This window comes from Zonotrichia albicollis, chromosome 25 (genome assembly GCF_047830755.1).
Source record: "Zonotrichia albicollis isolate bZonAlb1 chromosome 25, bZonAlb1.hap1, whole genome shotgun sequence".
NCBI lineage: Eukaryota > Metazoa > Chordata > Aves > Passeriformes > Passerellidae > Zonotrichia > Zonotrichia albicollis.
The window spans coordinates 472,954-496,234 of record NC_133843.1 but is presented as its reverse complement, the minus strand read 5'-3'; the positions used below and the strand labels follow the sequence as shown (position 1 = coordinate 496,234).

General features: G+C 57.7%; 1 protein-coding gene across 3 annotated transcripts; it reads left to right on the top strand.

The window, feature by feature from the left end:
* The first annotated feature begins 672 nt into the window (after positions 1-672).
* On the top strand, positions 673-21,207 carry KLHL17 (kelch like family member 17). 3 transcript variants are annotated; one of them, XM_074558498.1, is made up of 13 exons: positions 676-1,009; positions 8,675-8,928; positions 9,525-9,646; positions 10,233-10,454; positions 11,600-11,716; positions 12,267-12,480; positions 14,425-14,569; positions 15,391-15,558; positions 16,212-16,300; positions 16,944-17,017; positions 17,976-18,157; positions 18,724-19,114; positions 19,184-21,207. In XM_074558498.1, the coding sequence occupies exons 2-12, from the start codon at positions 8,718-8,720 to the stop codon at positions 18,950-18,952; spliced, it is 1,773 nt and encodes a 590-aa protein (XP_074414599.1). In that variant the 5' UTR covers positions 676-1,009; positions 8,675-8,717; the 3' UTR covers positions 18,953-19,114; positions 19,184-21,207. The 3 variants fall into 3 exon arrangements, with proteins under 3 accessions (XP_074414602.1, XP_074414599.1, XP_074414601.1); XM_074558500.1 differs by lacking the exon at positions 676-1,009 and having other exon boundaries at positions 8,748-8,882; XM_074558501.1 differs by lacking the exons at positions 17,976-18,157; positions 18,724-19,114; positions 19,184-21,207 and adding an exon at positions 17,684-17,848 and having other exon boundaries at positions 673-1,009.
* Positions 21,208-23,281: the final 2,074 nt, after the last annotated feature.

The following is a 23,281-nucleotide window of genomic DNA, read 5'->3' as shown; positions in this document are numbered from 1 at the left end:
GCCTGTGCCCCGAGTGCCCTGACCAGTTCTGGGCCCCTCAGTTCGGGGAGAACACTGGGGGTGCTGCAGTGTGTCCACTGGAAGGGCATTGAAGGGCTGGAGTGTGTCCACTGGGAGGGTATCAGAGTGCAGTGTGTCCACTGGAAGGACACTGCGGGGCTGCAGTGTGTCTGACAAAGGGGAATGGAGCTGGGGAAGGGTCTGCACCACATGTTCTATGAAGGAGCTGAGCCTGGAGAAAAGAAGGCTCAGATGGGACCTTCTCACCCTGCACACCAACCTGACAGGAGGCTGTAGGCAGGTAGTGGTCAGTCTCTTTGCCCACGTAACAAGTGACAGGACACAAGGACAGAGTTTTAAGCTGCACCAGGGCTGGTTTGAGGTTGGACACCAGCAGAATTTCTCACTGGAAAGGCTGACCAGGCCTTGGCAGGGGCTGCACAGCGAGGTGTTGGAGTCCCCATCCCTGGAGGCGGCACTCGGTGCTCTGGGTGGTGACACGGTGCTCTTGGCCGCAAGTTGCGCTCCATGACCCCAAAACTCTTTCCCTGCATAAATTATTTCGGGACACCCCTCAGGCCACGCCCACCAGCACTGGCCACGCCTCCGAATTAGCCCCGCCCCTCACCCTTTGTGCGGCGCTCTGTAGCGGGGGCGTGGCCTCTGCTTAGCGCCCCGCCTCATTCCCCGTTTGGCCCCGCCCCCGCCCGTTGGCCCCGCCCCCGGTGCCGGTGCCGGTGCCGGGCCCGCAGCGGGGCCGGTGCCGCTGGGTTCGGAGCGCTGGGCCCGCGCACGGACACACGGACATACAGACCCACGGCCACACGTGCGGGGCCGGGCCGGGCCGGGCCGCCGCGGGGTTATTCCGGGTGACGGAGGAAGCCGCAGCCCCGGAGCCGCCGCCGCACCTGCCCGCCCCCGGCCCGCCCCGAATCCCCGGCGCGGGGCCGCTGCGGGTGTAGCGGGACCCGCAGCATCGCCCGGCTCGGGCCGTGGCTGCCCCGGAGCCGTGAGTACCGCCGGGGCACGGCCCTGCCGCCCGCGCCTCCGCTTCTCTTCCTCTCCGGCTGCCTCTTCCTCTCCCTCTTCTTCCTCCTCTCTCTCTCTCTCGCTGTCCCTCTTCCCGCAGGGCCGGGCCGCGGGAGGAGCGGGAGCGGAGGGTAACGGGATGGGGGAACACCGGAAGGATAACGGGATGGGGCACACCGGAGCGGTCACCGGGGATGGGGGAACACCGGGGATGGGGCACATCGGAGGGATAACGGGATGGGGGCACACCGGAGCGGTCCCCGGGGATGATGGGGGTACCCCGGAGGAGCCGCCGCTCCATCACTGCCGGCGCTGCCCCTGCACATCCCTCCTGGCAGAGCGAGTTTGCTTTCGGGGTACCCCGCCGCACCTTCCGAAGGGTTTGGCACAACCGCTGTGGTTCCCGAACATCTGCAGGGGCTCGGAGCGGCCGGTGCCCTCCCCAGCCCGTCCGGCCGCTCTCTCTGCATCACCCCGGGCCGGCAGCATCCCTGTGCCCTCCTCCCCTGTCTGCCCTCTGCCAAGTGCTGCCGGATCCCGTTGGAAATGGGAAAGCCGCAGCTCCGGGGTGTCCCCTGCCCTCGGGGGCTCGGGGCTGGCAGTGAAGGGCACGGGGAGAGGCGTTTTCCTTCCTGGAAACTTGTGGGACGCAGCTTTTTGGTGGCCTCTGCAGTGGCTGCCGGGGCAGAGCGCTCTCCTTGAGCCTCAGCATCGCTGTGCTGCTGGAGCTGGAGCTGGTCCTGCAGCTCAGGCCAGGCTGGCAGCTGGGCTGGTTCTGCTGGCTGAGCAAAACCTCCCTCTCCGGGGAGCAAAACACTGCACCTCGGCAGGGAAGGACAGGGTGGCTGTCCCTGGCTGTCCCTGGCTGTCCCTGCACTGTCCTGCACTGTCCCTGCGCTGTGCCAGCCCGCAGGAGCTGTGGCCTTGCTTTGGTGGCTCTCTGTGCAGCTCTGCTGTCACTTCCTGCTGTCCCACAGCATTATTCTGGGGGGCTCTGCATTGCTGGAGGTGATTCTGGGGTGATTCAGCACACGGGGGTGTTTCTGGGTGCCTTTCGTGTTTGCTGCTGGTTTGTTACAGATCTGGTGTTTTGGGGTTCACTGGTGCTGGTTTGTTACAGGTTTGGTGTTTGGGGTTCACTCATGCTGGTTTGTTACAGGCTTGGTGTTCTGGGGCTCACTGACCCCTCAGGGATGAAAACCTTTTGGTTTTCAAAGCAAACCCCATTCCCTCTGCACCCCGAGTTTCTCCCTGGCCCGCGAACATCTGCTGGAAATCCTTTATTCAGCAGAGCAGTGAGTAAGACCCGGGGAGATGTTGGGTGTAGAGATGCGAGTTTCCTTCCTGAGCACTGAGTGATTAATGAATCACAGCAGAGAGCAGCTAATTCAGAGCACACCAGGCGCTGGCAGGCGGACCAGGCACCTGCTCCCTTGGCTGGGGAGCCCAGCATGCACAGGGAGCAGCTCCCGGGCATCTTGGGGGGCTGGGGGGTCCCTGTGCCTGCTGCCAGCCCGGGGCAGCTCCATGGGGGTGGCACTGGGTGGGCTTTGTTCTGCCAGCACAGACAGTGACCATCTGCCCTGCTGCCTTGTGCCAGCCTGGTGCTGGAGACGGCCTGGAAATCAGAGCAGGCGTCCTCTGAAGAGCTGGGGAGCTGCTGGGGAGCTGCTCTGGGCCCATTCCCTGCTCCATGTCAGGAACAGCAGCTCCAGATCTGCCAGGGAGCTGCTCTGGGCCCATTCCCTGCTCTGTGTCATGAACAGCCATCTCCAGACATGCCGGGGACCTGCTCTGGGCCCATTCTTTGGTGCATTTCATGAACAGCCATCTCCAGACATGCCGGGGACCTGCTCTGGGCCCATTCTTTGGTGCATTTCATGAACAGCCATCTCCAGACCTGCTGGGGAGCTGCTCTGGGCCCATTCATTGCTCCGTGTCAGGAACAGCAGCTCCAGATCTGCCAGGGAGCTGCTCTGGGCCCATTCTTTGCTGTATTTCATGAACACCACGTGCAGATCTGCCAGGGAGCTGCTCTGGGCCCTGTTTTGCTCCATTTAGGGAGCCCCACTGAAGCCCCAGTGCTGCCTCCTGGGTGTGGGCACAGCCTGGGTTTGGGAGGCCTGAGAGGCTCCATCTGGGCTGCTGTAACCATCCCTGGAGGATGTGGCTCCCCAGGGACAGGAATTTGAGCTTCTCCAGCTCCAGTTCCCAAGGGCTGGGGCCTGCTGGCCTTGGCAGGCCCTCGTTGTGCCACTGAGCTCAAGGCCATGGTGTCACATAGCTCAGTGTTTGGGGATGTGGCCTGTGCTGCTGCTGGGCAGGAGATGGGAGGGAATCCTTTTGTTTCCTGCCTTGGAAAGGCTTTCCCACTGCTCCAGAGAAGCTCAGAGCTGGTTCAGAGCAGGAGGTGCAGGGCTGGGCTGGTCTGTGTGGGCTGGAGGAGGCTTTGGGAACCGTCCCTTCCCCTTGGTGTGAGAGGGCTGAGGCAGGCAATGCCCACTGGTGACCAGAGCTGTGCCCAGCTCTGCTGCTGGGGATGCTGGGCAGGGGAATCAGGACATGACCCACATTTGCAGCTCCTCTCAGAGCCACAGGGCTCGTCCTGCTCAGCTTGTGGTGCGCTCTGTGCTGGGCTCTGGAGCTGCAGTCCAACCCCGTGCAGCTGGCACCTGCACCTTCTGGCAGGAATCCATTTCCACTCCTTGTTCCTCCTCAGCCCGGGAGATCAGCAGTCCCAAACCTCCTCAGTGCTGACCCTCACCACCAATCACTTGAAAATGACCCAAATCTTGGCGCAGATGCCTCGGAACCCCTCAAGCATGGAGCCTTGCTTGGAGCTGAGGACAAAAGCTGAGTTTGGAGGAGCTGCTGCCTGGGAGAGGTGAGGACAAGGTTGTGGGCACTGAGATGAGGATGGTGAGGATGCTCTTCATCCCCCTGGTATATCAGAATGTCCCAAGGCATTGAGCCTCTGCCTCGTGATCAGTTTTTGGGGTGACTGAGAGCAATTGGAGCTTCCCAACAACACTCCCCAGGCAATAACGAGGAGCCAGGCTGTAATTAGGAGAGTGTGGTGATTACAGGAGGGGCTGGGAGGCTGTGCCCAGGTCAGGGTGCCGAGAGCCCTCCTTGCCTGGAGCCAGCAGCGCCTGGAGCTGGCAGCTGAGTGCAGCTTTTCCCTGTCCTCCCCACCCCCTTGCTGAGGCTCCACATCCTCCCTGGCAGCTTGTCACTTCTCTGCAGATGTCTAGACAGGAGGATTCAGTGCGTGTCAGTTATGCCTAATTCATTTAAAAAAAAAATTAAATAAATAAAAAAGCCCCAGCCCTCCTGGGAGCTGGGGATTCTCAGTGCTGCAGAGTCAGCGCTGTCTGTGCTGCCCTGCCCTGCCTTGAGGCAGCACAGCCGTGCCAGGGAGCTGCAGGGGATGGAGGATATGAGGTTTGGAGGGGTTTTTAGGAGCTTTGGAGGGGTTTTTAGGGCCAGGCTGTGCTCCTTGCCCCTGCTGTTCACATTTGTGTGTTCTTGTGTCCCCGGCTTCCCTGGCACTGCCAGCTCCCCAATTCCTGCTCCCTCCCAAGGGCAGGGCTGGTTCCAGGAGGAACAGCTCCCTTGCTGCCACTTCCATCCAAAATCTGAGCCCTGAGCTCTGCACAGGTGCAAAGCTCTGCTGTGGGGAGCAATGGGGATCTGCAGCTCAGAGCATCCCCTTGGTGCCAGAGCAGCTCCCTCCCTCTGCTGCTTGCCAGCCCTGCCTCTCCCAGGCTCGGCTTTCCCAGGCTCAGCTTTCCAGGCTGAGCTCACAATGAGCTGCTGATGCTGTCAGTGCCTGTGGGAGCTCCCTGGCTGCAGGCTGGGCAAGGGCTGGACCCCAGAGCGTTTGGTTCTCTGTGTCAGTGGCACTGGGTGACACATCCTGCTGGGGACAGCTGCCTGGGTTCAGTGCCTGCCTGGCATCTGGCTCCTGGACAGGCACAGCTGAATGGTTCCCATCCATCCTCCCTGCTGGGGTTGGTTGTGGGAAAGGTGGCAGCGCAATTTTGTAATACATTTATTTTGTAATAAATTGTAAAATAGAAATTATTTTTATAACTGCAAAATAGAAATTATTATTATTATTTCCCTCTGGAAGAAGGAATAATTTGGGATATCCCAGTTTGAGGGGTAAAGGCAGTGCAGATCTGCTGTGGCTGTGCAAACAGCCCTGGCACTTGAGTATTGATGGAGAAATGCTGCTGCACTGTGATGCTCTGCCTCCCCAGGGATCCAAGCTTTTTCTCCATCCCAGGTGGGGTTTGGCTGTGCCATTTTGGGGGGTCCAGCCCTGGAGGGGGGCCTGGCCCCACGGTGCCACCTGGCAGAGCTGTTTGTGCTGCTGTGCCATGCTGGGTGAGCACTGAGTGCCACTGAGTGCCACCGAGGGCTTTGTGCCTTCTCCCTTGAGTGGGAGCTGCTTTTCCGGCAGAGAGGAGGCACAAAGGGATGGAGGGGATGGGTTGGAGCCTGGCTCTGTGCCAGGCCCGAGGGCAGGGGGGCTGTGCCCTGCTCCCTGTCCCCACACGGCAGCAGCTGCACAGGATGTGGCCCTGCTGCCTCCCAGGCCTGCTCTTTAGCCAGACACAGAATGCCCCTGCAGGCTGCCCACAAAAAGCCATTCTGCATTCCTTCCTGGGGAAAGGGCAGCCTCGCAGCCTCTCCCTGGAGGATGCTCTGTTTATTGCTCTGCACACTTCTCTTCGCTCCCAGCAAAATATGGTGTTTTTGTGTGCGGAGAACAGGCCTCCCTTTGGGCAGGGATCATTTGCATTAATTAACAGAGCTGTTATGCACGGCCACGCTCTGGCGCAGAGGAGCCAAACAAACGCCTCCTTTTCTTGTTTTTTTGGGGTTTTTTTGTGTGCCACAAGCTCAGAGTTATTCCAGGGGAGGCAGCACATCCGTCCCAGCCCGTGGGGACACGTGCAGTGCTGCTGCTGCTGCCCACAGGATGGGTTTGTGCTGCCTTTCCCCCGTGCAGCCCTGACTCTGCTGCTCTGTCCCCGGTGTTCCCCATTAGTGACACCCCACAGAGCCTCATTTCCTGCAAATGGGGTTTTACCGGGGAAATGAGGGATGCTTGGTGATGCCAGCGAGGTGGCACAGGGCACAGGGAGCAGTCTCAGGATTTCTAGCTTGTCAGAATGACCCCAAGAAATGTTGAAAGTCTCTTTTCCCACCCTGAGCACTTGAAGAATGAGTTGGAGCTCTTCAGTTCTCGGTCTCAAGGTTGTTTATTGTTTCTTATCTATAAAAAATTCTTTCTCCTGTCCTGCCAAGGTCTGTCTGGCAGGACAGTTCCAGGCACTCTCCCTGCCCCCGGGTGGTGTTATGTCTTTATACTAAAAACTACATGTATAATGTTTACAATTCCTTGTCAATACGTATCACCTATGTTGGACAGTGAGCTCCTACTCTAAACCAGTCCAAAAGTGCCAGCATCACTCAGAAGATGGAGGCCAAGAAGAAGAAGGAGAAAGGCTGGACATACCCAGTTCCCTCCATCTTGCCCCCTTGAACCCCCATTCTAAAAACCCCAAAATCTGCTTTTTCACCCCGTGATAACTTCACTATTATTCTACTTAAACTGTTGTGGCTTGCTCATCTTCATCTAAGGTTGGTAAATTTTTTCATGGCTCATAATCAAGCCCACAGATGTTTTGGGCTCTGTGCCTGCCCCTCTGGAGCTCAACCTGCCCCTCTGGAGCCCAGGCAGGGATGTAAATAACAAAAACCCTGTTTTCTGTGGGCACCTCAGCCAGCAGATGGCAATTAGGAGATGGAGTGTCCCAGGGATGCTGCAGCTTCCCAAAATGGGATGTTGGGGGACAGGACCACACTCCTGGGCTCTTGCTGGAGAGCACCAGCAGGCCCTGCCTGTGCCAGGGGCAGCAGGGACCCTGAGGGCACGGTGCCACCCTGCTGTCCCTCTGGAGGGCACCAGCAGGCCCTGCCTGTGCCAGGGGCAGCAGGGACCCCGAGGGCACGGTGCCACCCTGCTGTCCCTCTGGAGGGCACCAGCAGGCCCTGTCTGTGCCAGGGGCAGCAGGGACCCTGAGGGCACGGTGCCACCCTGCTGTCCCTCTGGAGGGCAGCAGGGACCTCATGGCACCGGGGTGATGCCAGCAGCAAAGGGCACTGCAGGTTCTCTCCCCGCAGAGGAAACTAAAGGATGTTAATTCATCTTTCACTCCTCCCCCGGCCTCCGTAGGTGCTACAACTGCTCCACAGAAAGCAGGGCGGGCTGCAGCCATGCTGAGCAGGCCCACGATGCTGCTTTGCTATTTTGGGCTGGCAGGGTGATGCTGGAGGTGTGCAGGAGCGGGGGCCGAGGGGATCCTCTCACTATGACTGCTCCATAAGAAGGCAGGGCGGGCTGCAGCCGTGCTGAGCAGGCCCACGATGCCGCTTTGCTATTTTGGGCTGGCAGGGTGATGCTGCTGGAGGCGTGCAGGAGCGGGGGCCGAGGGGATCCTCTCGCCGCAGGGATGCGGGGGCAGCTGGCAGCCTCGGGACGGGTTCAAGCTGCTTGTGCTGCCTCCCCCTCCTTCCTCCTGCTGCTCAGTCATCCCTGCTCGCCCCCCCAGCGCCAGCACAAAGGCCTTGTGCATGCAAACAGCAGCAGGGGGAGGAAATCTCTGCGTGAATAAATGTTCCTTGAGCAGGCAGCGTTTGTTTTCCTAGAAGCACTGAATGGTTCGGGTTGGAAGGGAGTGTGAAAATCATCTGGTTCCGTAGGCAGGGATGCCTTTCACCATCCCAGGGGGCTCTGAGCGCCATCCAGCCTGGCCTGGGATGCAGGGGCAGGCACAGCTTCTCTGGGAAATCCATTCAGGGCCTCCCCACCCTCACAGGGGAGAATTCCTTCCCCATATTGAGCCTGAATTTCCCCTCTTTGTTTGCAGCAGATGACATTTCCCTGTCAGGGCCTGGTCAGAGCTGTCAGGGTCGCTGTCAGCACAGGGTGCTTGAGCTGTGGTGGCTCCCACAGGGATCACCCAGGGCTAGAGCCTGCATTGATGCCCTAAGTTTGAGCTTTCATGTTTTCCACATTCCGTGCTGCATTGGTGTGTAACTCTGAGCTTCATGTGAAGTGTCAGCAGTTCTCCTCACAGCTCAGGCACACAGAACAATCCTTCTCCAGCCCCAGAACCAAGGACAATGCTGCAGCTTCAGGCCCAAAAAGTGCAAACAGGGAATTGAGGGGAGCAAACTGGGACGGTGGGACTGCATAGCCTGGAGCTGGGATTGAACAATGAACCCCAATATGGACATGGACCAAAACTTATAAAAGTCTGAAAACTCGTGACACACTGTCCATTATGGATCCACCTTGGGTCCACCTTGGATCCACCTTGGATCCATTTTGGGTCTATCTTGTGTCCATCTGGGGTGCATTTTGGATCCACCTTGGGTCCACCTTGTGCCCGTCTTTGTTCCGTTTTGGGTCCACCTTGTGCCCACCTTGGCTCCACCTTGGCTGTGGCTCTTGCCCCGCCCAAGGTGACTCCTTTGGAGCCCATTTACCGAATCCCCCGTTTCCCCTGTACCCCCGCCCACCCTGCAGCCCCCTGCCGCCGTTAACCCTTTGTTTGCCCTTTGGCAGAGGCGGCGGGAGGGCGCTGCCCCCGCCGGTGCCCGCCGCAGCCATGGAGGGGGCAGTGCAGCTGCTGAACCGCGACGGGCACAGCATCTCCCACAACTCCAAACGCCACTACCACGACGCCTTCGTGTGCATGAACCGCATGCGGCAGCGCGGGCTGCTCTGCGACATCGTCCTGCACGTGGCCACCAAGGAGATCAAGGCCCACAAGGTGGTGCTGGCGTCGTGCAGCCCCTACTTCCACGCCATGTTCACAAGCAAGTAGAGTCCTCTCTTCCCCAGGGACAGGCTGGCAGCTCTCCCCTCTCCAAATCCCCTCCCTGCTCTGTCCCCTTCCCATTCTCACTGCCCTGCCCTTTCATGTGTCAGCAAGAGCAGGAATATTCCTCATTTCACTGCTTTCCCTGAGTCCCTTTGCCCCTGTGCATGATCCTGGTGTCCCCCTCCTGTACAGGATCCTGTTCCCCGTCCTGCAGATCTGCCCCCCAATCCCTAGAGCTGGGCAGGAAACCTTCCAGAAACAAACCACTTGTTCCATGCATGGTTTAATCCTCCATTCCCCTCCCTTCCCTGATTCCCTTTGCCCACAGCTCCATGCCCAGGATCCTGGTGTCCCTCTCTGCCCAGGATTCCTGCTCAGGATCCTGGTGTCCCTCTCAACAGGATCCTGGTGTCCCTCCCTGCCCAGGACCCTGGTGTCCCCCTCCAGTCCTGGTCCCCATTCCCCAGAGCTGGACAGAAACCCTCCCTGGGCTGGGATGCAGAGGTGGATGCAGCTGCTCCCACACATCCTCCTGTGTGGGAACAGCCCTGCTGGGGGGGTTTTGCTCATTTTGGGTGTCCTTTGGCCCAGATGAGATGAGTGAGAGCCGCCAGACCCATGTGACACTGCACGACATCGACCCGCAGGCGCTGGAGCAGCTGGTGCAGTACGCCTACACGGCTGAGATCGTGGTGGGAGAGGGCAATGTGCAGGTAGGAGCTGTTCCCCCTGCTCCACAAAGCTGTTCTGTTCCACATTTTCCTCTTTGGGACTCCTCTGTCCTGCTCAGCTCTGCCAGCTGTGCTGTGGTGGCAGCTGGGGCTGGCAGTGCTCAGGGAGCTGCTTCCCTTCCCTTCCCAGAGGTGGCTCCTCAAAGCTCTGTGCAATTCCCAGCCCTGTTCCTGAGCACCTGCCCTTCTCCTGGCCCTGGGGGGAGTTACAGGTGTCCTCCCCAGCTGTTCTTCATGTTAGAAACCAGGAGTGCTCTGTCCTTTCTGTCCTTTCTGGGGCTGGCAGTGCTCAGGGAGTTGATTCCCTTCCCAGAGGTGGCTCCTCAAAGCTCTGTGCCGTTCCCAGCCCTGTTCCTGAGCACCTGCCCTTCTCCTGGCCCTGGGGGGAGTTACAGGTGTCCTCCCCAGCTGTTCTCCACCTTGGAAACCAGGAGTGCTCTGTCCTTTCTGTGCCTGGAGGTGCTCACTCACTAAACCTGCTCTGCTCGTGCCTCGCAGTGGGACGAGGGTGAAATCGTTTCCTTGCCCTGGGAACTCCCTTTTGCCCCGTTCTTTTCCACCCTGCCAGACCCTTCTCCCTGCTGCCAGCCTGCTTCAGCTCAATGGTGTGAGGGATGCTTGCTGCAAGTTCCTGCTCAGCCAGCTGGACCCCTCCAACTGCCTGGGCATCCGCGGCTTTGCTGACACCCACTCATGCAGCGACCTGCTCAAGTCTGCCCACAAGTACGTGCTCCAGCACTTCGTGGAGGTGTCCAAGACTGAGGAGTTCATGCTGCTGCCCCTCAAACAGGTGAGGCCTGTGACAGTGGTGTTCACAGGGTCCCAGGATGAGGGAACAGACGAGAGTGTTGTCTCCATGCAAAGCTGCCATTGGCGCGATTGAGACTGCGTACCGTAAGGGAAAGGTGAAATAATAATGAAAACTGAGCTATAAACAGCAAAAATCAACCCTTGTGCCTTTTGCATCATGGTCTAGCAAGAAGAACCAAGCAAAATTAATTTAAGTTTGCATCATGGTCTAGCAAGAAAAACCAAGCAAAATGAATTTAAGTTTGCCCTCCCAAAATCCAAGCGAGCTCCTTACAAGCAGCTGTTATTGAGCGAACACGCCTCGTTCAGAAGGCTGATTTATTATTTTATGATAGATATTATAACTATACTAAAAGGAAAGGATTTAATCAGAAGGCTAGCTGAGAATAGAATAAGAAATTATAAGAAATGATAAATCACTGACCGAGACAGTCCGAGCTAGCTGACTGTGATTGGCCATTAATTAGAAACAACCACATGAGACCAATCACAGATCCACCTGTTGCATTCCACAGCAGCAGATAATTTTATTCCTGAGGCTTCTCAGCTTCACAGGAGAAAAAATCCTAAGGAAAGGATTTTCCATAAAAGATGTCTGTGCCAGAGGCCCCGCTGGCAATGTGCAGGTCAGGGTGCAGCACGGCTTGTCCTGCTCTGTGTGTGAGGATAAAGCCTGAGGGATGTGCACTGAGGGGATGGGGTCTCTGTCACCCATCCCCGGGGCAGGGGGAGGGTGACAATGAGGGGAGGGTCCCATCTGCCCCTGCTGCAGCTCTGCAGCCCTTGGCAGGTGAAGGGACAGTGCTGGGAGCAGCCAGGGCTGCCGGGTCTGTCCCAGGAAATACAGAAGGGACAAATGCCAGTAGAGTCATCTCCCTGCTGCCACTGACATCAGGGAGAATTGTCAGGCACTGCAGCAGCCTCCGCCACAGTGAGGGGAAAAGAGCCAGGGAGAGAGAATGGTCAGAGATGTCCCCACAAAGCTGCACCTGCTGTCTTTGGGGCACCCAGTCGCTGTTTGGAGCCCCCAGCACGTCCAGGAGGCAGAGCTGTGCCCCTGGCACTGCTGCTCGCTGTGCTGGGAGCTGGCAGTGCCTCCACACCGAGCAGCTCTGCCCTCCCCAGGTGCTGGACCTCATCTCCAGCGACAGCCTCAACGTGCCCTCGGAGGAGGAGGTGTACAGGGCTGTGCTCAGCTGGGTCAAACACGACGTGGACAGCAGGAGACAGCACGTGCCCAGGGTGAGGTGCTGGGAACGGGCTGAGGGTGGGCTGGGAAGGGCTCAGAGTGGGCTGGGAAGGGCTCAGAGTGGGCTGGGAAGGAGGTGAGAGTGGGCTGGGAAAAGATGAGAGTGCTGGAAGGGGGCTGCTTGTGCCCACCATCTCCAAGATCCTGGGCTGGAGGAAGCCGCAGGACAGGGCAGGAGCAGCAGGTCCCTGTCCTACCACTTCCAGTCCAAGTGGGAAGGGACCTTAAATCCCATTTCATTCCAACCCTCTGCCTTGGACAGGGACACCTTTGGCTATCCCAGGCTGCTCCAAGCTGTCCTTGAGCACTTCCAGGGATGGGGCAGCCCCAGGGCCATGCTCTGAGTTTCTCCTTGATCTCAGCCTGTCCCCTTTCAGTTCCCCCATCCCTCTGCCATGGGCAGGGACACCTTCTGCTATCCCAGGCTGCTCCAAGCTGTCCTTGAGCACTCCCAGGGATGGGGCAGCCCCAGGAGTTTCTCCCTGCTCTCAGCTGTCCCCTTGCAGTGCCCCTGTCCCACTCCCTGCTCTGCTGTCCCCCCAGCTGATGAAGTGCGTGCGGCTGCCGCTGCTGAGCCGGGATTTCCTGATGAGCCACGTGGACACGGAGCTGCTGGTGCGGCACCACTCGGAGTGCAAGGACCTGCTGATCGAGGCGCTCAAGTACCACCTGATGCCCGAGCAGAGAGGGGTGCTGGGCAACAGCCGCACGCGCCCGCGCCGCTGCGAGGGCGCCAGCACCGTGCTCTTCGCTGTGGGTAAGGCCTGCTGCTGCCCCAGTCCCTGCCCCAGTCCCTGCCCCAATCCCTGCCCCAGTCCTGCCCCAATCCCTGCCCCAGTCCCTGCCCCAGTCCCTGCCCCAGTCCCTGCCCCAATCCCTGCCCCAGTCCCTGCCCCAGTCCCTGCCCCAGTCCCTGCCCCCAATCCCTGCCCCAGTCCCTGCCCCAGTCCTGCCCCAATCCCTGCCCCAATCCCTGCCCCAGTCCCTGCCCCAGTCCTGCCCCAATCCCTGCTCCAATCCCTGCCCCAGTCCCTGCCCCCAATCCCTGCTCCAATCCCTGCCCGAATCCCTGCCCAAATCCCTGCTCCAATCCCTGCCCCAATCCCTGCCCCAATCCCTGCTCCAATCCCTGCCCCAGTCCCTGCCCCCAATCCCTGCTCCAATCCCTGCCCGAATCCCTGCCCCAATCCCTGCTCCAATCCCTGCCCCAGTCCCTGCCCCCAATCCCTGCTCCAATCCCTGCCCGAATCCCTGCCCAAATCCCTGCTCCAATCCCTGCCCCAATCCCTGCCCCAGTCCCTGCCCCAGTCCCTGCCCCAATCCCTGCCCCAATCCCTGCCCCAGTCCCTGCCCCAGTCCCTGCCCCAATCCCTGCCCCAGTCCCTGCCCCAATCCCTGCCCCAGTCCCTGCCCCAGTCCCTGCCCCAAATCCCTGCCCCAATCCCTGCCCCAGTCCCTGCCCCAGTCCCTGCCCCAAATCCCTGCCCCAATCCCTGCCCCAGTCCCTGCCCCAATCCCTGCTCCAATCCCTGCTCCAATCCCTGCTCCAATCCCTGCCCAAATCCCTGCCCCAGTCCCTGCCCCAGTCCCTGCTCCAATCCCTGCCCCAATCCCTGCCCCAGTCCCTGCCCCAGTCCCTGCTCCAATCCCTGCCCCAATCCCTGCCCCAATCCCTGCCCCAATCCCTGCCCCAATCCCTGCCCCAATCCCTGCTCCAATCCCTGCCCCAATCCCTGCCCCAATCCCTGCCCCAGTCCCTGCCCCAATCCCTGCCCCAGTCCCTGCCCCAATCCCTGCCCCAATCCCTGCCCCAATCCCTGCCCCAATCGCTGCCCAAATCCCTGCCCCAGTCCCTGCCCCAATCCCTGCTCCAATCCCTGCCCCAATCCCTGCCCCAATCCCTGCCCCAATCCCTGCCCCAGTCCCTGCTCCAATCCCTGCCCCAATCCCTGCCCCAATCCCTGCCCCAGTCCCTGCCCCAATCTCTGCCCCAATCCCTGCCCCAATCCCTGCCCCAATCCCTGCCCCAGTCCCTGCTCCAATCCCTGCCCCAGTCCCTGCCCCAATCCCTGCCCCAGTCCCTGCCCCAATCCCTGCCCCAATCCCTGCCCCAATCCCTGCCCCAATCCCTGCCCCATCCCGGGAGCTTGGGCTGTGTTTGCTCCCCTCAGCTCTCGGGTCTCTGGCTGCTCACAGTGACCCCCAGATGCGTTAGAAAGTCTCTTTTCCCAGCCCAGCGGTTAAAGGAGTCAGAGCTCTTCTGTTCTAATTCTCAAGTTTGCTTATTGTTTCTTATCTATAAAATTATTTCTCCTGTCCAACCAAGGTCTACTAAGCAGGACAGTCAGAGGCACTGTGCCTGCCCCCAGGGCGGTGTTATCTATTTATACTAAAAACTACATGTACAATATTTACAATTACTTTCCAATACCTATCACCTATGTTAGACAACACCGCCCCGGGGGCAGGCACAGTGCCTCTGACTGTCTTGCTGAGTGGACCTTGGCAGGGCAGGAGAAAGAATTTTATTGATCAGGTACAATAAACAACCTCGAGACTGAGAAATTAAGAGCTCTGACTCCTTCTTCAAGCATCAGGCTGGGAAAAGAGCCTTTCCAGCTTTTCTTGGGGTCACTGTGAGCAGCCAGAGACCCCGACAGGAGGGATGCCCTGAGTTCCAACACTGGCCCTCCCCGAGCAGGTGGAGGGAGCCTGTTTGCCATCCACGGGGACTGCGAGGCCTACGACACACGCACGGACCGCTGGCACATGGTGGCCTCCATGTCCACGCGCCGCGCCCGCGTCGGCGTCGCCGCCATCGGGAACAAGCTCTACGCCGTGGGCGGGTAAGGGGGCACGGGGAGGGGGGCATGGATGGGCAGAGTGGTCCTGCATGTCTGGGGTGGCTCTGGAAAAGCCCCTTGTCTGATCATGCAGATCTCTGTGCCCCTGGGATGTGTTCGCAGGGGTCTTAGGATGAGGGAAGAGACGAGGATCTGACTCCGTGTTTCAGAAGGCTGATTTATTATTTTATGATATATATTACATTAAAACTATACTGAAAGAATAGAAGAAAGGATTTCATCAGAAAGCCAGCTAAGAATAGAAAAAGAAATGATGACAAAGGTTTGTGCTTTACTCAGACAGTCTGGACAGCTGGATTGTGATTGGCCATTAATTAGAAACGACCACATGGACCAATCACAGATGCACCTGTTGCACCGCATAGCAGCAGATAATCAATATTTACATTTCATTTATGAGGCCTCTGGGGTTCTCAGGAGAAAGAATCCTAAGGAAAGGATTTTCCATAAAAGATGTCTGTGACAGTGGGATGGCTCTCTGGGACAGGCAGCTGAGATTCCTCCTGGGAGCTGTGGGAGAGAGGAGAGGACAGAAGGGAGGTTCCCCCAAAAGGGTTTTCATGGCAGGAGCAGGACTGGCCCCACAGAAGTGACCTGCCCCATGGGCATTCCTCATGGGCAGTGCCCCCTCCTGAACTGCCCATTTCCCTCAGAGTGCCAGACTGGTTTGGGTTGGAATTTACAGCTCATCTCATCCCACCTTCCACCATCCCGGTTTGCTCCAAACCCCGTCCAGCTTGGGCACTCCAGGGATCCAGGGGCAGGCACAGCTTCCCTGAGCAGCCTCTTCTCCCCCTCTGCAGCTACGACGGCACCTCTGACCTGGCCACCGTGGAGTCCTACGACCCTGTCACCAACTGCTGGCAGCCCGAGGTGTCCATGGGCACCAGGAGGAGCTGCCTGGGGGTGGCAGCGCTGCACGGGCTCCTCTACGCTGCCGGGGGGTACGACGGGGCCTCGTGCCTCAACAGGTAGGGATGCCTGCCTGCATCCTCCCTGCTCCTGCACGCACTGGCCTGGAGCTGGGAGCCCTGCTCCTGAGCCTGAGCAGATGTTTGACAGCTCACCTCTGTGATGGTGGTGGTCACAGGGGTCACAGGGTGAGGGCAGAGACGAGGATCTGACTCCATGTTTCAGATTTATTGATTTATTATTTTATTATATAGATCACACAAAAACTATACTCAAGAATAGAAGGAAAGGTTTCATCTCAGAAGGCTGGCTAAGAATAGAATAGCAAAGAATGATAACAAAGGTTTGTGGCTCCGCTCTCTGTCTGAGCCAGCTGACTGTGATTGGCCATTAATTAGAAACAACCACATGAGACCAATCACAGTTGCACCTGTTGCATTCCACAGCAGCAGATAACCATTGTTTGCATTTTGTTCCTGAGGCCTCTCAGCTTCTCAGGAGGAAAAATCCTAAGGAAAGATTTTTAATGAAAAGATGTCTGTGACACACCTCCTTCTCCCCACTTTGTATCCCTCGGCCCCAACAGAACCCAGCCTGTGGCAGCTCCCCCTGCATTTCCCCTGTCTGTCCCCAATCTGTGAGAGCTCCCCACATCCAGGAGCTTTGCCCTGGGCTTTCCCAGTGTCCCACCTTTGTCCCTGTGTCCCTGCAGTGCAGAGAGGTACGACCCGCTGACGGGCACCTGGACGTCCATCGCTGCCATGAGCACCCGCAGGCGCTACGTGCGCGTGGCCACGCTAGGTGGGTGCTGCCAGGGGGCCTGGCCACGCTAGGTGGGTGCTGCCAGGGGGCTGGGGGGTCCTGGGCAGGCTCCTGAGGGTTCCTTGTGCTGCTCTGCTCCAGTTCTGCCCCCTCTGCAACACCTCTGCCAAGAACTCCCAAAACAGCTAATAGTAATACTACCTACTCCTCCAATTCAGACACAATAGTACTGAAAAAAAAAATTAAAAAACAATCTAAATTAAAAGTTGACCCTCCATTACGATTACCTAATTAGTCTAATATTAATCAAAAATTTAAAAAATATTTAAATTCAAAGAAACTACTCTTTGCATTACCTGTAAGGTATAATCGTGATGATGTAAATCCACGATTTGAAAGTCTTTCTCACCGTGATATAAAAGAACTGTGTCAAGCTTTAAAAGAAAGTAAATTCGCTTCTCCTTGTTTTAATAATGTGTTAAAAAGTATTTTTAATTCTTATAACTTATAATTCTTATTAGCATGAGTCCATGCTAATTATTGAAATGTAACTTCCCTAATTTTAACCAGAGTGGCACCTGTGCTGGGGCTCAGCCTGTGTGGGCACCCCCAGATGGCACCTGTGACGTTGTGAGTGGGTCAGGGATGTGTTTTTAGCTCATGCTGTTCTCTGTCTTTGCAGAAGGCAACCTCTATGCAGTGGGGGGCTACGACAGCTCGTCACACCTGGCCACGGTGGAGAAGTACGAGCCCCAGGTAAGTGTGGGAGGGAGGTTTGGGTGACTCTTGTGCTCCTCCCCTCTTCAGAAAGGCCTCAAGCCACCGTGCATGGCTGGGGGATGGAGGGGGATCAGCAGGGACACAGCAGCCAGGGTGCAATCCTCAGCACAGCAACCCAAAGCTGCTCTGTGAGAGCTCCCTGTGAGGTTTGGATACCAGAACAGCCCCTGGCCCCGCTGCCCGTGGTTCTGAGGGCAGCAGGGTCCTGTCCATGCCCTGAGCTTGGCTGGGAGTGTGGCAGGCTGGGGACACAGCTCTGCCCACCAGGGTCGGTCACTGCAGAGAGATCAAAGGGAAGGTCCTGGAGGCTTTTCATGAGCTGCAAAGCCCCAGCTGCACTCACACAGATTGGAAATAGATACAGCTCAGTCCCTGAGGCTGGGCTGGCATTCAGCTGGGGCACAACTGGTGGCCTGGCACAGGCATCTCTGTGCCCCTGGGATGGCTCCTGCCAGCTGCTGCTGTGCTCTCTGAGCCAGGCTGTGAGATTGCTCCTGCCAACTGCAGGACAGCAGGGAGGAACAAAGTGATGCCCCCAAAAGGGTTTTCATGGCAGGACTCTGTGGCCAGAGCAGGACTGACCTGGCAGGGATGAGTGGGAGATGCCCTGTGGGGTGGCAATGATGGGTTCCCTGTCCCCAGATGAACACCTGGAGCCCCATTGCCAACATGGCACAGCTGTGTGGGGTGGCAATGATGGGCTCCCTGTCCCCAGATGAACACCTGGAGCCCCATTGCCAACATGGCACGGCTGTGTGGGGTGGCAATGATGGGTTCCCTGTCCCCAGATGAACACCTGGAGCCCCATTGCCAACATGGCACGGCTGTGTGGGGTGGCAATGATGGGTTCCCTGTCCCCAGATGAACACCTGGAGCCCCATTGCTGACCTGGCACGGCTGTGTGGGGTGGCAATGATGGGTTCCCTGTCCCCAGATGAACACCTGGAGCCCCATTGCCAACATGCTGAGCCGCAGGAGCAGTGCAGGTGTGGCCGTGCTCGAGGGGATGCTCTACGTGGCCGGGGGCAATGATGGCACCAGCTGCCTTAACTCCGTGGAGCGCTACAACCCCAAATCCAACACCTGGGAGAGCGTGGCCCCCATGAACATCCGCAGGTGAGGAAGGGGCTGAGCCCTCTGGAGCCTCAGGAGCGGGGATCTCACCTTGCTGTGCCATAAAGCACAGGCACATTGGGGTGTCGGGGTTTGTGGCTGGCTCAGCACGCTCGTGCCATGCTCAGAGGGGTTGCAGAGACAGCCAGGGGGGCACAGCAGGGATGTTCTGCACAGGGATTTATCCTCTGCACTTTGTGTGGCCGTAAAGAACCAGGGCTTGAGCTGGCTGTGCCCACCGAGATGCTGCTGCTGGGCTGTGGGAGGAATTAAGATCTGCAGTCCCGAGGATTTTGGGCTCAGACGGTTTGGTATTTGATTAGGTTTGGTATTTGATGAGGTTTTGATATTTGATGGGGTTTGGTATTTGATGAGGTTTGGTATTTGATGGGGTTTGGTATTTGATGAAGTTTGGACGAGAGTCTCAGACTGAAGGGGGACATCAGTGGCTCTGTGCTGTGCTCTGCCTGTTGGTGCCCCAACAGTTCATTTCCACGGGCTGTTTGTGGGGTGCCTGCCATGCTGAGCCCCCCCAGCACCCCCAGCCTCACCCCCTGCTCTCCCTGCAGGAGCACCCACGACCTGGTGGCCATGGACGGCTGGCTCTACGCCGTGGGCGGCAACGACGGCAGCTCCAGCCTCAACTCCATCGAGAAGTACAACCCGCGCACCAACAAGTGGGTGGCGGCCTCGTGCATGTTCACCCGCCGCAGCAGCGTGGGGGTGGCCGTGCTGGAGCTGCTCAACTTCCCCCCGCCCTCCTCGCCCACGCTCTCCGTGTCCTCCACGAGCCTTTGACAGCGAGCCCGGCCGTGCCCCGGGGCCTGGGGACAGCGCCTGAGCCAGCCGGGCCCTGTGGGGGCTCTGGGGACACCCACGGGGCCACCAGGGCCACCAGCTGTGCTTCCAGGAGGGCACAGGGGGCTCTGGGGATGCCCACGGGGCCACCAGGGCCACCAGGTGTGCTTCCAGGAGGGCACAGAGCACAGGGGGCTCTGCCTGCTCTGGGGACACCCATGGGTTCACCAGCTGTGCTTCCAGGAGGGCACAGGGGGCTCTGGGGACACCCACGGGGTCACCAGCTGTGCTTCCGGCAGGGCACAGGGGGCTCTGCCTGCTCTGGGGACACCCATGGGTTCACCAGCTGTGCTTCCGGCAGGGCACAGGGGGCTCTGCCTGCAGCCAGACTCATCCAGCACCCCCAAAAACTCCTCTGGGCAAGGGGGACCCCAAACCATCGCTGCTTCTGGGATTGCCGTGCTCCAGCCGTGCCACCGGGCACTGCCAGCCCTGTGGGGCCCTGTGGTGGCACTGCCAGCCCTGTGGGGCCCTGTGGTGGCACTGCCAGCCCTGTGGTGGCCCCGGAGGACAGTGTGTGACCCCCACTCTGAATGTCACTGTAGCCAGCTCAGCCCGAGGCGTGTGCCCCGCTCCGGACGCTGCCCCGCTCCGAGGGCGTCTCTTTGATGCCTTAACCACAGCAAGAGAAGAAGCCCAGGCCAGGCCCAGCCCTGCAGTGTGGGGAGGCTCCTGAGCCCCCCAGGGCTCCCCCGGGGTCCCAGCTGAGCGTGGTGGCGCAGGGACCTTGGTGGCACCGCTGCCATCGCTGCTGGCCCAGGCTCCGGACTGGGACTCCCTGGGTTTGCTGTTCCCCTCTCTGCAAAGCAGACTCTGGGTTTGTGGAAAGGAATCAGTTCTTGGAGGAAGAACAGTCCGGCCTTCTGAACAAGAGGGATTGCCTGGCATTACTTTTTTGGGTATTAATTTTTTTATTTGCCTTTTTTTATTTGAACGCTAATATGACTCCATATCCCTTTGTTTTTTACTCTGCCCTGGTACTCCCCATCCCTCTGCTCTCCAGGCAGCAGGAGGGGTGCAGTTCCTTCTCTCGTCTGTTGAGGAGATGATTCCTGTGCCCTGGAGGTTCCCTCTGGATGGGTGGGGTGTGTGCATGTGTGAGATGCCAAAAGCAGCACGGGAGGGACCCTTTCCAATCAGCGACTCCCTGGCAATTAAACAACCCCTCTAATGAGCTAAAGCTTGGCTAAATTAGCGCTGTGAGGCCTGTCCAGAGCCAGGGCCCCGTGCTGTGGTGTTTCAGGGTGTGCTGTGTGTGTAAGCCGTGAGCTGAGGCGCAGCTCAGGTGCTCTGCACACCGCAGAGGAACGACTCAACCACTGGTACCTCAATGTGCCCAAATGTTCAAATGTAGCATTGGAAATATGGTCCAACTGTTTGGAACTCCTTCCTTCCTCCTTTTTCCCCCCCCTGCTCCCCATTTCTCACTCACAGAGCTCAGATTTCACTCCTGTGGTTCCTGTGGGCCTGAGTTCTCAGGCAGCAGGAGATGCTGCTTCCTGAGGAGCAGGGACAGGGCAGAGTGACTCCTGTGTGCCCTGGCTGGCTCCTGAGCAATATCCCACTGAGCCCGACCCATGGGAACCCAGCCGAGAGGGAACCTCCTGTCTGTGCTGCCCAAACTATGCAGGAAAGGGCAAAAACAACCCCCCAGCACCTTCTGGGGGTCCCCAGCCCCCCGACCCACACTGTGTGGACACGAGGTGTCAGCGCCCGCCCTGGCACGTGCCAGGGTGGGATCGCTCCTGGTGCTGCCCGTCCCCTGCCGAGGAGGAGGAGGAGGAGGAGGGGACGCCTGTCTGTGTCTGTCTGTCTGTCTGTGCTGTCTGAGGGGAGGAGAGCAACTCTGTGGCTTCCCTGCCAGTTTCAGTCCGTGCTGTCTCGCCCAAGATGTTCCTTGTTGAGCTCCCAGCAGAGGAGCATCCCCAAACCGGGGGGCTCCGGGCTCTGGGGTCCCCCCCAGCAGGGCCAGGCGGGAGCCCCTGCCCTGGTTTGGGGCTCCCTGGGCCTCCCTGCTGGGCACACCTGGTCCAGATCCATGTCCGAGCGTCGTCACTTTGATTTCTCTGTACCTTTATTTATGTGGAACTCTGTTTTCTCTGAATTTTTTGCACTACATGGGGCTGGGGAGGGGATACAAGCAATAGAAGCCAACGTGTACAATAAAGACATTTTCTTGGATATTGGATCCTGCCTGGTGCATCCTTCACTGTCCCTGCCCTGGCTGCTGGGGCTGCTCCTGAGCAGCCAGGGGAGGTTCAGGCTGTGTCAGGGAGGGTTTGGGATGGAGATCAGGGAAAGGCTCTTCCCCAAAGGATGTTGGGCAACCCTGAACTCCATATAAAGTGTCAGCAAGTTCTCCTCACAGCTCAGGCACACAGAACAATCATTTTCCAGCCCCAGAACCAAGGGTGCTGCTGCAGCTTCCGACCCAAAAAGTGTAAACAACAAAAAGGCCCAAAAGGCTCAAAAAGTGCAAACAGCACGGAATGAAGGAGAGCAAACTGGCAGGGTGGGACTGCAGAACCTGGAGCTGGAATTGGACAGTGAGCCCCAATATAGAAATGGACCAAAAGTTATAAAAGGGTGAAAAACCATGACTCAGAGTCCGTCTTGGGCGTGACCTCAGCCAAGCTCTTGTTCTGCCCAAGGTGTATCCTTTTAAGGCCTTTTAATAAATCCCCGCTTTATTCCTTTAACTCTGCCCAGCCTTTAACTTCCCTTATTTACTTTAAACTCCACTTTATTCCTTTAACTCTGCCCAGCCTTTAACTTCCTCTATTTATTCAAACCCCTCTTTATCCCTCGAACTGTGCCCAGCCCCTGTTCCAGGTCAGCCCCCCGTGGCCCCAGTGCCCCCTGTCCCTGCCAGCCCTGCTGGTGTCACTGCTGTCCCAGCGAGCGGGCAGCACCTGTGACAGCAGCAGGAGCTGCGTTTGTGCCCCTGCTCTGAGCTGGGAGGTTTCATTTGGATCCAGCTGCAGGAGCAGCACGTCGTGGTCACGGCCTGACCGTGTTAGCCACGGATCCGAGAGGAATCACATTTCCTGCACAGAGCACGGCTGGGGCTGTTTGCTGGCCATGGGCAGGAGGTGCTGGGCTGTGTCCCAGCTGTGTGAAAATCAGGGAATTTATGGTGGGGCCCTCCCGAGGGGGGTCCTGCTGCTGTGCTGGGCCACGAAGGGTTAATGGGTTCTGGGCACAAAGGAGCTGCTTTAAGGTCAAAAATGGGGAGAAATGTTGTGGCACATCCGTTCTCAGCTGCTCTCTCCTGGTGAGTGTGGCCTGACCTTCCTTTTTGGGGAATATTTTGCTACTGCAAGGGCAGAACGCAAATGGGAGTGTGTCTGTCAACCCCAGCTTGATCCCAACAGATTCCCCAGGAAAACCTCCTAAAATAACCTGTGGATTTGTCACACCACATCTTTTATGGTGTTTCTTACATCACTGTTATTTGTGTTCACTAAATCTGATTTTTTTTTTTTTCAAACATGCCATCAGTTCAATTTGTTTTGACAAGATGTGATTTCCACAGCCCCGCGTTGATTTGTATTAATTATATTCTCCTCCTGTAATTCTCAAAGTTAATCCAACTCCCTCACAGCTGTTACATCATTTTCCCAGGAATTACTGGCAACCGGCAACCCCATAATTACCGGGGTGGTTTTTTACCCATGGAAACACTGATATCCCTGCTAAATTATGCAATTTCTTTGCAAATTCCGTGGTCCTGCAAGACTGAATTGCAACAGTGACTCAAGCCCTTTGTGTTCAGCTCTTTCAAACTTTCTAATGTGAATTCTCTCTCTATTTTGATCCAGAGCATTCATTTTTGTGTTTACTTCTCAGCAGCCACCTGAAAATAAAAAGGGTTTCTCGTTTCCTATGGCTGTAATTCCTGGGGGGTTTTGCCAGCACAGAAATATTGAGTCTGCATTTACCTTTTGTCATTAACTTCTCGTTTTTATTGTTTATATTTCCATGCAGCGAGGCACTGACAGCACAGTCAGAAACCTTCAGTTTAGTTCCTTTTAAAGCATTTATTCTATAAATATTCTTTTTTTTCTGCTCATGCACATCACCTTTTGCTCTTTGCTCCCTTGATCCATTTCCCACCACTCCTAGATTTTGGTTTCTGTCCCATTTGATTTTTTTTTCCCGTTTATTTTTATATCTTTAACCCAGCTGGGAAGGGGGAACCCTTTGGAACCCTTCAACCCCGGGGATTTTTGTTAATGCTTAAACAGCAACCACCAACTTTATCTCACT

Coding starts and splice junctions, on each gene's coding strand:
- KLHL17 (XM_074558498.1), top strand. CDS start 8,718: ATGGAGGGGGCAGTGCAGCTGCTGAACCGCGACGGGCACAGCATCTCC. Junction 10,455..11,599: donor TGCTGCTGCCCCTCAAACAG/GTGAGGCCTGTG, acceptor TGCCCTCCCCAG/GTGCTGGACCTCATCTCCAG. Junction 12,481..14,424: donor CACCGTGCTCTTCGCTGTGG/GTAAGGCCTGCT, acceptor CTCCCCGAGCAG/GTGGAGGGAGCCTGTTTGCC.